Below are 17,851 nucleotides of genomic sequence, written 5' to 3'. Positions count from 1 at the left end.
GAAAATGTTCCTCTTCTGTGATGAAGCAAATGCCAAAATCGTGCCTCAATATTCTGCTTATCTAAGACAAGAGAAAAGACAAAGAGAAAAATTTGAGACAAAGATTTTCAAGAAGGTTTATTAACTCAGAAAAAGATTAAGAGGTATTCAAATATTTTTCTAGTTTTGGGTTAAATTAATTTGCATTGCTAATTTGCACTGCTATAGTGCAGTAGTATAATACACAATGCTTCTTTAGTAAAGTTTATCTACAATCTTGTAAAAACACTGCAATTTTGTAGATGACTAAACAATCAGTAGACATGTATTAGCAGTTCCAAATACTGAAACCTTTTTTCATCTTCTAGGTACGAAATAGTATTATGCTTTTTTTTATTTGTAACTATTGTGGAGTTATGAAATACACACCAGCAGAATATCTGAAAAAGTTGTTCAGCTACTTACACAGAATCTCTTTTCAGCATTCCCCCTCTAGGAACTCTTGCATACTGGAATGTAAATGAGGATTTCATTTTCCCCAGGTAATCTTGCAAGCCATACACCAAAGCTTTTTGCTAGCTTAATTTTTGTAGTATCCTTTTAACTCCTGTGGAATAAAAGGAACATTTTTGTATGACATTTGGGGAGTGGTTATTTAGATATATATATATATATATATATATATTTCACAAAGACTTAAGAGAGTCTTGCTCTTGAAGGGATCCTTCCCTCCTCCAACTTCTATGCTGCAGTAGCATTAACACAGTCTAAGCCTTTGGCTCATTCTTGCAACCGTAACTGCTTTTTTCTATATTATTCATGGGATGGTAGAATAATGTCACCCTAATTTACATTCTGGAAAGCAATATTGGAATGACAGTAAAGAGAAAGAAAAGCTTGAAACTTGGTTGAGATTTCCCCAAGAACAAGGCTGTTGGTTTTGTTTTCAAGTTGCTGTATACCTACTAATAACTGCTGCTTAAATGGGAGAGAGTCATTGTGAAACTCCAGGGTTGTTTTTACTTCTGATTTCAAGACACAGAAGAGTTAGCTGGAGGGGCAGTACATAAAGGACTAGCCAGGCCCCAAACTATTGCAGGAAAATATTTTGCATCAAAAGTAGGCGAATTTCAGAGTACTGGAATGGAGCTTGTGAAGCATTCCTTCTAAGCAGTGAGTCAAAACCAGCCCCAGGTCCCTCTTCCTCAAGCCCATCCCTCCTGGAAACTTGCTTTATTCTAGCATACAAAAGATGCTCATACCTGATGCATAAAAATCCAAAGGTGCTAATTTATCAGAACTCAAATCCTCACATGCAGATTATCTTTCATTCAGAGTAGCTTGAGGTGATTCATGTGGTAAACATCTGATCAAGAAGCAAATACTTGAATTCCACCTTACTTTGTGGACACCACAGCAGATGCTGTAAACAACTTCTCAAGGCACTTATTAAAACCAGAGAGCTGACTTCAAAAGAAGGTAAATTCTCTCTCACTGCTTTCTAATTTGGGTCTTTCAAATAATCCCTGAATTTCCTAAAATACTACTACTTTATAGGACTTGTTTCTGATTTACGTAGGTCTTCACTGTAATCTAATTAGATTGATAGTGCCTTTAGAAAGCAGTGAACAGATACAGTTTTACTTTATTATTTTAAAAAATTTAAAATATGTATTTATTTTTACAAATCATACAGGAGAAGCATAGACTGTTGATACAAAAAAATCAAGCCACGAAGATTTTAACAGCCACCACTATTTTTTTTTATAATTCAGGACAATGGAAAGAGTAAACTATAAAGATGATCTACAATGCAGAAGCTTAAAAAAATTCACTGTTTCCATAAATATTTCTAACTCCCGAACATCTTTAACACATGAAAAATGTAAGATGAGACCAGAACAAGCAAATGGCCTTCCTTATTTTTACATACACACTGAGGTAAGTGGAGCACCACTGCATGGCAGCAATCTGACTCAGTTTGAGGAACAGGAACAGTCCAACTGCAAAGAAAATGCAGAAAAGTACATGGCTGAACTAACTCCAGTTTTAAAATCCTTTAAAAAATATGCTTCAGGAGTTTTACCTTTCATGCAACAGAAACATTGAGATTGTAGCAGTCTCACAAATTTATTGTAGTATAAAAACAGATTAAATTACAAATGTTCAGGCTGAAGTCTTGTCAAATACAAAAAAGTAAGAGCAGAACACAATATACAAGACTAGAAGTAGTTAAATATTCCTGTACTCAAAGTAACACTGGGATAATTGTTATTTACAAAATCTTGCCTAAATCTCTTGAGACCATGTTGTGCTACAGTAATTTCTCTACCTTTTTAGGAGATTAACATGCAGATCTGACAGCTGTAAACAATGGAAGGAATGTATACAAATATATGTACATTGAGGCATAGTGCTTCGTAAGGACTTTGTTCCCTGTGGTCAAAGTGAAGGGTTGGTTTTAGTCATTTAGACTTTGGAGGACTTGTTGCATTCTCTCTGTGCCCCCTCCCACCTCCAGTTATTTATTACCTTAACTGCAAATTCAGAAACAAACTTGTTTAAACAATACAGTCTCCCCAGAAAACAGCAACTTTGCTGTGGAAGTTGTCACAGTTGGTTGTTACAAAAGGACTTCTTGCTATGTGATCCACAAATTAGAGAGAAAGAGAGCAAGAAGAGGTCCCCAAGAACAGTTTGTGCATTTTATGTTATAAATGCCCTTACTGGACAAGCACCAAACAAACCCACATTTCAGCTGTGCAGAGCAGTATAATGACAATACATATATACATAATTTTAAATAATTATAAAAATTTAATATACAAATGGCTCTGAATATACAATAATGTGGTAATTTTAAAAACCTAAACAAGCTATGGTGAGAATACCACCATTAGGCACAAAGTATATCTGGTGTTGGCAATTTTAAGGGAAGTCCAAAGACAGACCATTTATTGTTTGTCTGGGTATTTCAAGATGAATCCCTTCAAGATAATGCAAGAACCTATTAAAAAAAAGTAAGAAAGATTGTTAAGGGAACAAAGTTATTTCCAAATATAAGGCAACACTTTTATTATTTTGAGAGACAAATGTCCACTTTCCTTGCCTAGAATTACTTGACAAAATATTTTATTAAAATCCTTAACTGCCTTCTATAATGAAATGTAGCAAGATTTAGGAAAACCCAAACTTACCTTCTTTTAGTCTTCCCTTGCTCTTTAAGCTTCTCAGACCTACAGATACTGCGGAGAGTGGGGAGGTATTCAAGGGTACTGGCTTGCTTATTGCCCAGGTTTAAAGGACTTCTGGAAAATACAGTTTTGATGACAGCCAGCCTCTTCTGTGCTTTTTTGTGAGTGCTAAAACAGAGAATGAAGCTTTATTTTTTCTTATTCAAGAATGTGCAGTGATGATTTTATTTCTTTAGGATCAAAGCCACTGGTTTAAAACTCCATTAAATTGATGTCCAGAACTGCATCCCAATGGATCAGATGTCTGCAGCTTCTAATTGTGTGCTGCTTACACAGCATCACGAAGCTGTGCCTGGACAGAAACATGAGGGCCAGCAGTTTGTTTGGCCAAAGCTTTTGTCTTAATCAGGAGTCTGATCTGGTGAGCTCTTCAGTCTAGATACAGATGTGAGGTTCAGTACAACCACAAGTGAAGGCATCTGTGGTGTTCAAAAATAAAAAGCATTATGCAATCGGTATTTGCCAGAATATCGTGTCAGCTCCAGGTGTCTAACCCATGACATCAACCTGGTCACAAGATGCATGGTCAGATCCATGCTGCCATTGCTCCTCTGGGTACTGACTCACAGAAGAAAGGCTCTAAGCCATTTTCCTGTTCAGACCTCTGAATGGGCTTTATGTGCCCATTGTGCCAATTTTACCTATGATGACTTGTTTATGTTAAAAACAATGTTTCATACCTACACTTGAGAGTATTCTTTGGTCTTTTACAATGTATAAAAGGTTACTCTTCGTTAGCATAAGTTACTACAAAGAATTTACTTTGGATTTTGTTAGGTCTTCATCAAACAACACCTACTAACACACTTAACATGAGCTCAGTATGAGCAGGTGACAAATTTGCATGTTTGGTACTTGCAAATGGCAGAATCCCATCTGTCCCAAAAAAGCCATTCCTTTAGGGTTCTGTTATCCTTTTGGGGGTGGTGGTGCTGTTTGTCCATTTTTAAAGTAACTAGACTAAGGGCACCATTCCTTAACAACATTAGAGTCAGGCTGTTCAAGAAAAGTCAATCTTGCAGATTGACAAGAAGTTAATTTAAGGTTGTAAAAGCACAATGAACAATATATTGCAGTGTTTTGAGGCATAGTCATAGTGGTATGAATGTTTATACACCAAATCTGAAACAGTCCTACACCCTGTGAAATGCTCTTCTTGACAAATTACTGCATTACACTCCAGAAATATGAACAAAGTCTTACCTTGAATCAGGTGCCTGACTGAAGGATATGCAATTCCTTGTGTTTGAGACAGGAAGAGTAAGTCCCTTCAGCTGGTCACTTTCAGGTGTTTTACTGGTAGTTGAAAAGGATTCCAAATTTTGTGAAATATTAAAAGAACTTTTAGTGAAGCTGAGTGCTTCAATAGCTGCCTTTATTTCACTACAGCTCTGGGAACTCCACCAATCAGTATTGTCTATACTGAACTCATCACAAAGACCATTTCTGATTTTGGCATTTGTCCAATGAAATTCTTCACTTTTAGAAAACTCCAGTGGTTCCCTGGTGTTAGTGTTTACACAGCAATCCAGGAAGGACATGTTTTCCACAAACTCAGTCAGTGAATTCAGGCACTGAAAAACAACTGCAGACCTTCTTTCATTTACTGAGGTTATAGTTTTAACTTCTTTTTGTTCTTTATGCACCAACAACTTTGATTCCTTTTTATTCATTTCAGCACATGATTTAGGACTGTCTGACGGCAAAGTTATGAATTCAGCTGAATAGTTCAGCTCAGAATCAAATAAGTCACTATCATCCAATATCTCAAGCCTTTTCTGAGCCTTTGTCTTTTTAGACCTTTTTCCAGGGCTACTCTTTCTAGAGCAAGAACTCTTAGTAGATCTGTCTTTTGAAGAAACTATAGTAGTCCTTTCAAGTATAGACTCTGAGGCTTCAGACTGGTTTGACAGAACTTGCACTGGTAAGGGAAGAATAAGTTCAAGATTACTATATACAAAATCCACATGCTTCATCTGGAATTCTGTGAGAAGCTGCAACAATTTATTCCATTCCTCCATAGTTGTGATTTTGTGCTGTAAAATAATAATATGAAAGCTTTATCAACATATTAAAATTCATTTCTTTTGAATAAAAATGTTATTATAGAAAACCTCACACTCCTGGCTTTGTGCTAATGAGGTGAGGAACTGTTTTGCTTGCAGGAGACCATCCCAGTTCAGATTGTATCTAACCACGGAATTCTCCAATTTCTACAACAAACCTTTTCAGAGATTTGCTTCTAAGATGATGCTATTCCTGGTGATGGTTATACTCAATTGTCTGGCAATCATTCAAAGTATTACCAAATCAACTACAAAAATACCTTAAGAAATGTAAACAAATCTTCTGAAGGCAACAGAATGTTCTTAAGGCCAAGCAATGTCTCTACACAGCCTGTATCACATTTTGGAAACTCCTGAAGATGTGAATCATCAGCTTGAGAAAAATCCACCTTGGAATCCTTAGACTTTGCACGATGAATGACATTATCTGCCTTCCTTGTCTCTTCTCCTGCACAGAGATAACAGGCTTTACTTGAAAGGGAACAACTGCATCATGAAATTGATTTTCCACCCCATTGCCTCAATTCCTGGCACAAAGGATGCTGTAACTGTCACCTCTTGCTTTGGTGCTGGTGGAACAGAGCAGCTGAAATGAGACATCCCCGTGCCCACATCACTGCTGCCCGTGGTACCAAACTGCTCTCCTGCTTCCCACGTAACCTTTGAAAGAGGCTGTGCCTCACTTGTCTCTCCCTGTCACTTCCTCACACCCCTGAACTCTTCCTGAATCCTTTGGGATCAAGTTCCTACCCCTGCCTGCTTACCAGCCGTCCCACTTTTAGCCCTTTTTCAGCTCTGCTTCTTCTAGGTGAATTGCCTCCCAGCTATATGGATAAAGAACTGCAAACTCTGAGGAAAATCACTACTGGTTCCCTTCTTTGCCTAGTTTTGCTACTCACAACATGAAAGGGAGATAAGTACCATATTGACAGGCAACAAACCCCTCAAAATTAAGTTCCTTATGCATTAATACAAGGCTTGGAAGTAGCTAAAAATAGCAGAAGCATCCCCTCCCCCAAATTTAGGAGTCTTACAAGAAGTCACCATTTATTCATACATGTCTAAGAATGCCTCGATTTAGTCAAATTCATGTTTAGATAGATATTTTTTAAAGATTAAATTAAATCAACATACCACGAAGTGCCAAACGCTTCTCTTTCAAGCATCCACCTCCACTTCTAACCCAGAACTGTAAGTACAGGACACTTTGTCTGATATCACAGTTATTCGTGGTCAGGAGAGCAGCCAAGTCTTTCTCATCTGTCCGTAGGTTCTCAGCCAGGCACAGAGCTTGGAGGTAGCTCACAGAGTTTATCTAAACAAGAGTTACACACAGACACTGAAACAACTCCTGCCAATCACACTGCAGGAAGTCACACAAGAGCTAATTATTCTATTTATGCCTGCAATACATTTTGCCTTTTAATACAGAAAATTAGTTTATTAAATTATATTACAGTTAGATTAAAACCTCTAAGGAAAAGCAAACTACCCAGTCTATGTAGCCTATGTCAGAGAATTAAGTTCAATTTAGAAATAATTAAAAACAAACACACAAACATATTCTGCTTATGGTCCTGAGGCTACCTACACTTTGCTTCTCATCACCAGTGCTCAGCTTTTACTGAAATATATTCATTTTAAAGGTTTTTCTTGCATTCTTTCTTTTAACTCTGCAATTGCCTGGAACTCCAACAGGATTTCAGTTTCACATTAAGACATTTTCCCTTTCTCAGTAATTAGGTCCTTCTGATTCTCATTTATTTAGGTTTTTCACCTAAATAAAACTATTTGCTGCACAGAACTCTAGTGTTTACATTAAAGGAATAACCCATAATACTTCTAAAAAAAACTGCTACACTTTTTAAAGAATGAACCAGTACTGGCATAACCAACCTTCAGATCAGAGCCATCAGATATTTATCTAAATACATTCTAAAAACTAAATGAAGTGATTAAGTGATGTTCTTATTGTAACTCTCAGCACCACTGAATTGTTTGGAAAATAAATCTTCCATGCTAGTAAAACAGCTTCCACAGATAAATACATCCTCCACATCCTTACATAAACCTCAAAGACATGTCTGTCTCTGATCAAACAAATATGTTACATCAGAAATATATAAACCTACCCCAACATTTAAATTTCAAACTGAAATCAGCTGACAATTACTTGCTCAGGATGTACCTGCATTTCCAGACACAGACTTACCAAGGAAGGGGTTTTAAAGTTGATCTCTTCAAAATAGCCATCAAACATTAAGCTGAACGTTGGATCTATAAAGAGAGATCAGTGAACTGTCATGACATCATGTTCAAACCTAGTTTTATCCATTAGAGCAGACAGTACCTTTATTCAAACACTCAAATGCTTGCTTTACAGTCTCCACTCATTTAATTTTGCATTTAGGAGCAGTATTCAGCCATCACCATTTACAGCCTCTAATTAAAAGTGGCTGTTCTGTCTGTAAAGCCTAATTACTGTCACAAACACGACTCACCATTGGTGGTAAGAATTACAGGTCTCTTTGCAGTTGCCATGAATGTCTTTATTGCACTTAGGAATCCTGCATCTTCATCAAATATTATATCCACCTAGAGAAAACAAACATCGTTTCAATAGCTTGAGCAGCAGGTACAAGCTGTGAACAGTCACAGTACATTTCATGTGCATTTTACCTCTTCAAAAAGAATGAGAGATGTTGCACTTTTCCTGTTGTGTTCTCCTCCTTCTTCTTTGTTTATTGACTTAATTCGAGCATCTTTCTTTACTTCCAGTGAATTCTGAGTATTTCCTGCAGAGTAATTGAGCAGGAAGGAGAAGGGAAACCATTTAATGCTTTCCAGGTACTGGCTTCAAAAATCCCCCATGTATCAAAAGCTTAAGAGAACCTATTCTTTTCTCCACACAGCTCCAAATACATGGTGTAGCATTTCCATCTCCAAAGGTAATTCATTATTAAAAAGGAATACTTTACCTCCATTTTTTTCTTCAGATGTTGCTTCTCCATCAACACCTTTACGTTTGGCAGAAATTTTGAAGTAGTTTGCAAGTGTTTTAGGGGGCAAGCTCCGTTTTAATCCTGCTCCTTTTGGTGACAGCGGCGGTTTTCTTGGAGAAATAACTTTCTTTGGAGAATACATTTTTTCTGCAAGGCATGTTTTATATTAAACTTCATCTGGAGATCTAATGTCAAACTGGTATTTCTCAGACAAACATAAAGTAAAACCCATTTTTTATCTATGGTAAATGACAGATTTACTGTGCTGATTTTTTGCTTGTTTTCATTTTCTCTTGTTACAGGAAAAGCTTTCTGTTCAACTTTCTATTCAAATGCCACAGCACTTGCTCCACCACGGCAGAAATAATGTAATCAAGAGTCAGTATTTTAATAAAGTCATTATTTAATTTGGTCTGTACTTGTGTTAACCAACAGACCAGCTCTTACTATTTTGGCCAGGTAAGCTAAATCTGCTATCTTTTTAAAAACAACTGATATCTAAAATTTGTTTTGGGAATTCAGTCTTTAACAACCTTCTCCTCTCTGTAAAACCCACCCCATAATTCAGACCAAAGAAAGAACCCCAGATAAGAACCACGACACTTACTTGGTGACTTGGTAGTGCTACAACTGTTAAAAAAGCAAGGCTTGTGTGCATTCACACCTTTTTTGTCCACTTGATGAGACTGAGTAGCTTCTTTCAGCTGAGACAGAATCTGTCTCCCACTGCGCTGGCAAGAGGCATTGACTTCAAATATCTGCAATGGTATTTAATTTACAAAAAAAAAGAAAGAAAATTCAGTTGTAGACATCTTGTATTACAAATGCTTTTGTATCATTAGCTATAAATACGAAAAATGCACTGAGGAAAGAAAGAACTCCACAAACCTTAAACCCAAGCTCCTGAGCACAAGCATACACTGCAGCAGTTTTCCCCACTCCTGGTGGGCCAGTTATCAGAACTGTATTGCAAAGGGTTGTTTCTTCCTCAATATCAGATTTACTATCTTTAAAGTCAAGGCTGCTTAAAGAATCTGTAGAATTATTAAAAAGAAAAGAAAGGATTACTGTAATTCTTTGCCAACTTTCAATAAAAGAGAAGCTATATTAATTCTATCAGTACCTTCTTGCTCTTTGTCCTCCTTTTCCCTCTTCTGATTTCGTTTTTCTTCCAAATCAGCTCTCTTTTTCCATTCTTTTAACCAACTATAAAAGAAAGGAAGAAAAAAAGAATAAAAATTGCTGGTGAATTAAGTGAACCAAATTAAGATGGAACAGAACATAAAACTAGGGGACATCAGCCACTTGTTACCCCATAGAAAGCTATCAAGTCCTTTCAGATAAAAGCAAAAATATGTTCAGGATTTGATTCTTTTGTAGAAAATGTTTCCTTTTTCATTCCCCATTCTGTTAGCTGATTGGTATAAAAACAAGTCATTTGGTGTACTAGTTATTCACTCATAATTCAGTGTTGTTTTGTCAGATGGATCTTTAAATTCTGTTGTAAGAGCCACACCAGTAACTGAAGCACACAGAGAAAATTGAACTGAAAGCACAATGTGTTAGGTGGACTTCAGTGTTAAATTCTTCTCAAAAGCAGGAAGTACAGCAAGGGCAGGATCAGGATGCTTCTAGGGAAGTACAGACAAGTACTGCTCGCTCAGTGCTTGAGCGTTACCAAGTAAATGAGGTTTTGAGTTAATTTTAGGAATGGATCCATGTCCCAGTTTCTGACCTGTGTAGCCTTTCAATTTCTTTCTTGTTCCCTACAAGTTCACTGGAATCTTGAGGCTGATATTTTTCTGTCCAGAGCATGTCTTCCTTTTCCACACCTACAGAAAAAATATTGTCCATTTTTAAACAGTTCTTCATGCAACAGAATTCATCAAATCTAGCAGAGTATCAGGACTAGATTTGATTTTTGCATCATAGTGGAAAGCTGACATATATCACACATACACTTCCTCAATGCCAAGATTAAAATGAGACAGGAAATACAGTTACCTGAAAGTGCACTTGGATCTGATAAACACCCAGGGTGTTCTGTCACACTATCTGGTTTCTGGGTCTTGTTTTTTCCCAAGTGTGTGGCTTGTCCTGTCTCTTCCTGTTTTTCTCCAGATATGGGAAGAATAAGGTTCCTGGAAACTCTTGATTTCCTTTCAGTCTCTGTACCTTCAATTTGTTTTCTTCTTTTTGATTTGCGGTCTTCTGTTTCTTTCCTTTTCCTCTTAGTTTCCTTCCAATTGTCAGGATGTTTCTCAATTACATCAAGATTTGCAGTGCTATCTCTGCTTTCTAAGAAAAAAAATTGCATCCATTTAAAATTTCAGGCTATGTCCATTTTTACTGTACATTTGCTTAAGCCATATTTGAAGAATTTGGTCAAAATAACCTAAAATGTGAGGATCAATTTATTTCTAACAATAGTATTCCTTCAGTAACAATTTTTTTTTAATTCCCAGTTGTTTTTAAATGCCAGAGAGTGTGAGGGTGGTTTTCTCCCTACATAAATTCCTAACCTTGTGTACTGCTTTCCAAAGCCAACCTCTCTGTTTGCTTTTTCAGGAACCTGGAGTAGTATTTTCTCACTGGAAACTGAGAATTAGAAGCCAAAATCTCATCTAGCAAATCCTTCTTGAATGCATCAGGAAAAGCTGGTCGGTGGCCTGAAAGCTGGAATACACACACACAGAATTACTCAAAAACTTTGCACGGAATGTTTTGCATAACTTAAACTGGTAATATCTCGTTAAATTCAGAGATTAACAGAAACTGTTAAGAACTGATGAGAACTGTCTAATGGTAAGGTGCAAAATGAGTAACTCACACATAGGGCAATTAAAAAAAATTAAACAAATTACAGGACTGAAACAAGTTCAAACAACATGATTTATTAAAAACATAACTCCAAGTATCAAAACAATTTGAATTTTAAAGTACTAACCACAGGTGCGGAACAATTTCCAGTTAGTTTTGAATTCATAGTGGAAAATTCACCGAGAGAGAGAGTGATTTTTGTGATGTTTGTGACTTCAGTACTCAGTTCCCTCAGCTTAGTTAATAGAGGACATGATGGTGATTGCAATTTCCACATTGGAGAACCTACAAAAGAACCCCCACCAAAAACAAAACAAGAGTTAACTTCTACTCTATTCTTCTATTAACTTCTGTCCTGGTCTTCTCTCTTTAGTGAAGTCTTTTGCCTTTGTCGGAAGGAAATGGTTTCTGCCCAAATCAGTCCAACACAATCTTTATACTCCAAACTGGAACCTAACTGACCAACTCTTTTGACTAAACATTAAGAATTTTGCATCCTTACCCATGCATGTATAGACTACTTTAGCATCAGTTTAATTTGTAAATTCTGTATTCAACAACATCTCACTGGAAGCTTCTAAGTTTTGCTGTCTTACTGAGACACAAAACAAGAGGAAACTCCTACCTATTCCAGTCCTAAGATGTTAATTTTTTTTCTTTTCTGCACAAATTCCTCAGTAATTATTATGTACATTTAAACAAAACCCAAAAGCTTAACACGAGCTTACAGTCATCCTTCTGCTGTACATGGACAACAGTTTTGAAGCAGGAACTTGCAAGAGAGTATGCTTCCATTGCTGCTGCCTTCTTTGCAATCTGCCTTTTCAGTGACTCTGGCAATCCACTCATCAGGAATTCACGTTTTGCTCTGAACGGATCACCATCTTGAGAATTTTCAGATGCATCTTGGCTTTAATGAAAACAGAAAAGAATAAAAGAAGATAGAATTAGTAGAACTTCCAGCTATGCAAGGCTGAATTTAATCACATTCTCTTCCAAATGAGTTGAAGATAGTCTACCAGAACTGCTACAATTAATTTTAATGTGGTTAGTTTGAAATTAATTCTGTATTAAAAATTTTAATCTAAAAAAAAAAATCTCTTTGGTCTTGCATTTTTACATGCAATTTGGGATTTCTATTTCAGCAGTCATCAACTACATTTTCAGACATCTAATATGGTTCTGAAGTGGTTGAGGAACTCTCCAAGAAACCCCTAAAATTTTGCAAGCAGATTGAAATACTAATCAGTATAAAAGTCATGAATATGTATAGCACATTCCAGTAAGTATATTTAAATCTGTAAAATGAGAGAAAGTTAGAGTAACCTTGAAATGTATTTTGATTTTTAAGCAACTGCACTCTTGACAACTGACCTGCTTTCATCAAAGATCACAATCGGTTCACCTGCAGAGTTCTGAGCATTTTTGCCTAGGCAGGAAGGTGGACATCCCAGTTGCCCTTTAAAAAGGTAAAAAACCCTATTATTAGATTAGCACTGATACAAGATTCTAACCTTGCTTCTGTGTTCACTGCCTCTATGTTCCATTTAACATCATCAGGGAATCTCCCTTTCTTAAGGGAAAGTTGAGTATTTTAACAAAACTCATTACAGCTCTGTTTCTAATCATTTCCTCAGTATAGATGCTATTTTTCAACATGAGGAAAAAAAAAGGAGATGCAACAAAACATGGTACATGTTGACAATTTTTCAAATAAACAGTTTTCCCTGAATGAACAAAAAGCAAAACAACACATGTAAATAACCTCTGCACTATTAATTCTTATAAAACCGGAAGGTATGTATTGGAATATTAAATAAAGATAAATCAGAAGAAAATATTAATATACTGCAAAGGCAGCTTCATGAAATAAAGTTACAATAGTCAATGATATAAAATGTTTCTGTAATAAAAAATAAACGCTTTCAGTAAAACCCAATTACCTTTGGAGTTCTTTGCAACCTTCAAGTTTTTAGACTTCTTCCCCAAAACATCATTTAAGCTCCGAAGTTTCTTTTCCTTCCCACTCTGCTCTGTAGTAGTGACACTATCCATGTTTGAACCTAGAATTATTACTGATTCCTAGAGGGAAAGCAAACCAAATAAGAAAGGAAACATAAATTTTACTCCTCTATTAACAATACACTGCAAATATCTACCTTAGCTTGCAACACTTCTTGTAAAGAATCAAGCAGGAATCATTTGTGTTGCTTGTATCAATAACAAATATATCACAATACCCCCCTCAAAGTACAGCCTTACATCACTTTCTTCTGATTTCTTCTTCTCAGCAAGAGCTCGCTGTCGAGACGAGCGCCTCACAGGAGCTGCTGGGTCTTCACTCACTTTTGATCTGTTCTGCTGTATAGCCTTTGCTTTTTCAATCAGCTGCTTTGCTTTAGATATGTTTTTAGAAGTGGAGTTCATCTGTTAACAAAGAACAAAAAACCGAAATAGCAATTAATGGCACTCTCTTCACTAAGTACTTTGCATATAAATATAATTTTTTCACTTTTATAGAAATAGGTAATTGTTGCCAAATTTCATTGGTATCAAAAAGAAAATGAAATAATTGAAAGGACAAGCAAACCAAGATGATATCCACAGTTCTCAAAGGGGAGTGAGAGCCCTGCAAGGAGATCCTCAATTTTTTAATGGAACAAATATGGGCAGTGACATTCTTAAGCTTCAGCTGTTCTGCTGTGCCCAAACACTGTCACAAATCACTGGATCATTTAGGTTGGAAAAGACCTCTGAGATCATCAATTCCAACCTCTTGATGGTCACTACCTTGTCAAATAAGCCACGGCACTAAGTGCCATGTCCAGTCATTTCTATATCCTATCCTGAGAACCTGCAGCTCAGGAGCATGCTATTTTATGGACTATTTTCTGTTATGAAAGGTGGATTTTTACTAATAAAACATGTTTTGAGATACAAGAAACTATCTCAAATTTCATCATAAATCAGAGTATATTCCCTTTCCATGGGGCAGTTGGGAATTGTCATATTGTATTATTACACCATACTGAATACACCACAATCATAACCATATAGGAAGTGACAAAATACTGACACCAATTGTTACATAAATTACCTTGGTGTTTTTGGAGTGAGACTCTTCATTTTTCATTGCTTCAGCTTTATTTGATTTTGTAGCTGCTTTGATACGTGTAAACCTCATTCTAATTAGGGAAAAAAGTATTATGAAATTATTACTGGTTAATAAAGGGAAATGTTACTCTCAATTTAATTTTCAAAAGCCTTTAAAAATACAGTGCTGTAAACAGAAGCAACTCTCCAACTGGTGGATGAGGGTTTTTTTTGTTGTTTGGTTGGGGTTTTTTTTAATGTCTTCAGTACAAACAAACTTAGAGTCAGCTTTGGTTCCTCTCTATTTTTACCCACCGTGATCAGTATCCATGCAACTTTGATAAAAAACCATTTATAATTATGACTTATTTTCAAAACACTTGCATACAATTAATGGGCAAAAAGGTAGAATACACTCTAAAAGGTTTACCTTATTGGGCTGTTTCCATCAAAGGGCACAGTAATCACCTCAGCTCTGTACATGTTGCTTTTCCTGCAGGATTGTCTGTGTGCTTTTGGGGTGGAAGTCTCTAAGGGGCAGGCACTTAATTCATCTGCAGAACAGGCACTTCTAGCCCTGGGCTTTTTAGGTGTAACATTCGTTGGTGTTTTGGTTTTCTGCTGCCTTGAACTCCTCCTTAACTCATTCACTTCTGGAGTTGATAAAATTATTACATCTAAGGTGTTTTCCACAGTAGCAACACTAGCACCCAAATCCTCTTCTCCAGTATAATTGCTGGTGTTTAACACATCAGTTTCCTTAGTTTCGGAAGCCTTCTTTTTTCTGTTTCCTTCTTTCTGAACCTTCCTGGATCTTCTGGATTTAGTTCTATTGCTTTTAGGTTTAGAATGTGTACATTTGTCCATATAATCTTCTGGTATTCCACTTTCTAATTCTTTATTTGAAGGAATGACATCTTCAGATTGCTCTTTTTCTTTTGAGCACTTTGCAGCAGCTTGCTTTTGTTTTCCAGGTGCCTTTTTAACTCCACTTTTTGTTACATCTGCTGTTGGTTGTTTAAAAGCTTTCATAAACTGATGCTTTTCTTCCAGAGTACATTTTGGCCTCAGAGAATCCGCCCCTCCAGTCTCCAGTACAGCCAGCTCCAATTCTTCTTCCTCAATAACGACGTTGGATTTCCTTTTCTGAGTCACCTGTTCGGTTTGCTCACTGTCCAAGAGGGCTGGGCTGTTTTCTTTTTCCCCTACACGTCCTTTCTGCTTCAAAAAAATGGAAGCTATTTTCCTAGAGCCTTTCTGCTCCGTATTTGAGGGAGGCAATTTGGGGGGAATGGAATGAACTTGTGCGAGGACAGTCACTGTTCTGAGTGGCAGCTGTTGGGATTCCTCACACTTTTCTGGGTCACTAATACTATCACTTTTGTCCATTTCATTTGCTGTACCAGAAGAGTCCATTGCTGTCTTTGGGTCTTCTTCAACATTATTTTCTCCCTGACTTCTCAAGAAGTCCTCAAATGACACGGTTATTATACAATTATTTACCTGGGATGTCCCATCATCCCTAGGAACCTCAAAACTGGAATCACCAATAGAAGCATCACACTCCGCTACTGTATTTGTCTTCTCTCCAGTTTCCTTTCTACACCTTTCATTCATCTGGTTTTCTGATGAAGAGCTTTCAGACAAATCAGTATTTACTTTGTGCTTCCTTTTCCTTGATTTTTTTATCCTATTTTTTGATCCATTTGTTTCACAACCAAAGTTTTTTGCATTTTTTCTGGAGGGGATAACGTTTGGGAAGTTCTCTCTTTGATCGTTATCTTCTGCTAATTCTCCTGCACATTTTTTGTCCACTAGAGTACAAGAAGCAATAAAGTCATTACTGTCTTGTTGCAGTCCTGTAGTTGCTCTGCTGTCATCACTACTAATTTCTATTTCAAGGTCATTCTCAGACTCTTTAATTTCTTTTGGCATATTACTTAAATTAACTTTCTTCCCTTTTCTCTTCTGCTTTAAAGACGGCTTGAAAGATGATTTACATTCTTTTTCATCAGCATCCAACAGTGTTTTATTTTCTCCAGCTCCTACTGGGAATCCAGCATTCTCAGTGGCAGATGTCTTTTTAAAATAATCCAAGATGTTGTTGGATTTTGGTGATGACAATGCTTTATCCACTGGTTTTGCTAACGGTGAAAAATACCTTGTGATTGTTTTTGCAGAAGCATCTTCCTCTCGCCGCTTCTTGCATGGCTGTAAAAGGCACAACGTGAATCTTAGTTTTAAAAATCTTAAGATGACTTACACAGAACTTTTTCAGAAGACAAAAATTCATATTAACGTGCTCAGGCTGGGCACACATGAACTGTATCTCCACGGTTTCAAAGACCACCTACGCCTGATATAATGATTCTGCGGTTTCAGATAAATAAAAATCCTGTTCTGAAACCCTGAGATGCTCAAAACTGAATGGGACCACAAGGTCTTCGGAACAGCTCTGCAGAGATTTCACAATACTGCAAGTCTGAAAGTCTAGGTCAATTCGGATGATCGACCTTGAGATGTTCCCCGGAGCGTCTGTGGAGCTTTTAAGAGGGAATTCCAAGATCACTTAAAAAGGTCTGATCCTACCGTAAACATGTGACATGTCTTAGGAAGACAGAGTGCCTATAAGAGTACTTAAAGAAAATGAACACAAGAGAATTCTTATCTCGCATAATGATTCAAACCACGAAAGAGCATTTACTCCGACAGCCCCAAGAAAGACTCTGGCTCCTAAAGGCGTTTGTAACTCCAGGTTTAGCAGAAACTGAGCTCCTCGGAGAGCACACCCTGCGAAGCAGAAAGCGTCCCTCGCCAGACCCCCGGAACGCGTTTAATGACAGCCCGGCCCGCGGGCTGCGCCGAGCGTCGGCAGCGCCCGGGAGCTGGGGCCGCGGCGGGCGGCCCCTCACAGCTCCCGGGCACCCCGGACGGGCCGCGTCAGGCCAGAGCGCCCAAGGGGCGAACGCCAACGGGGCGCCCCCCGCCAGCCGCGACCCCGGCCCGCGTCCCCACCTGAACGTCGCCGTCGTTCCCGGGGAGGACGGGAGAGGCGTCCGCCGCGGCCACGGCGACCCTGCCCACCATGCCCCGGCCGCTGCGGGCGCGGAGCCCTGCCGGTCGCGGGGGGCGGGGGGAGCGCGGAGCCCTGGGCCCCGGGCGGTGCCTCAGGGGCGGGGGGCGCGCGCCGCCGCCATGGCCCCGATGGCGCCGCCTGACGGGCGCGCGCGCCGCGCGGGCGGGAAAGGCGCGCGCGGGACCAGATTCGGATCCCCGCGCGGAAGGCGGGGGGCGGGGCCTCGGGCCGCTCCCACGTGACCCGCGCCCGCTGCCCAACAGCCGCTCGTAGTCCCGGTCACGTGACGCGGACGAACGGGCGCGCCGTCGCGCGGTCGCCCCGCCCCCTCTCGGCCGAGGCCCCGCCCCCTCTCGGCCGAGGCCCCGCCCCCTCCTTCGCCGCTGTCGGTCGGCTTTTCGCGCCGCGGCCGTGACGTCACGCGGCTAGCGCGCGCCCTGCCCGCCGCTGACGTCACGCCTCGCTGACGTCACCAGCCGCCGGTCCGTGCCCCGGGGCCGCCTCCCGCTCCCGCTCCCGCCGCGCTTCCCGCCCCGCCCCGCGGATGCGCGGCCCTTCCGG

The 17,851-nt window shown here is 38.9% G+C and overlaps 1 protein-coding gene across 1 annotated transcript; it reads right to left on the bottom strand.

Annotated features, from left to right (window-relative positions):
- Positions 1–1,630: 1,630 nt before the first annotated feature.
- ATAD5 (ATPase family AAA domain containing 5) lies at positions 1,631–17,362 on the bottom strand. The gene is made up of 23 exons (XM_068209694.1): positions 17,230–17,362; positions 14,645–16,425; positions 14,219–14,306; positions 13,384–13,548; positions 13,065–13,203; positions 12,496–12,580; positions 11,850–12,031; positions 11,249–11,406; positions 10,824–10,977; positions 10,306–10,599; positions 10,037–10,133; positions 9,425–9,507; positions 9,190–9,335; positions 8,909–9,059; positions 8,278–8,448; positions 7,979–8,094; positions 7,801–7,894; positions 7,512–7,576; positions 6,449–6,614; positions 5,560–5,765; positions 4,437–5,269; positions 3,177–3,341; positions 1,631–2,986 (listed from the first exon to the last, which is right to left on the bottom strand). The coding sequence occupies exons 1-23, from the start codon at positions 17,299–17,301 to the stop codon at positions 2,908–2,910; spliced, it is 5,490 nt and encodes a 1,829-aa protein (XP_068065795.1). The 5' UTR covers positions 17,302–17,362; the 3' UTR covers positions 1,631–2,907.
- Between the last annotated feature and the right edge of the window lie 489 nt (positions 17,363–17,851).

This window comes from Anomalospiza imberbis, chromosome 19, assembly GCF_031753505.1.
Source record: "Anomalospiza imberbis isolate Cuckoo-Finch-1a 21T00152 chromosome 19, ASM3175350v1, whole genome shotgun sequence".
Taxonomy (NCBI): domain Eukaryota; kingdom Metazoa; phylum Chordata; class Aves; order Passeriformes; family Viduidae; genus Anomalospiza; species Anomalospiza imberbis.
Note: the sequence above shows the minus strand (reverse complement) of the source record. Positions and strands in the feature narration are given on the sequence as shown.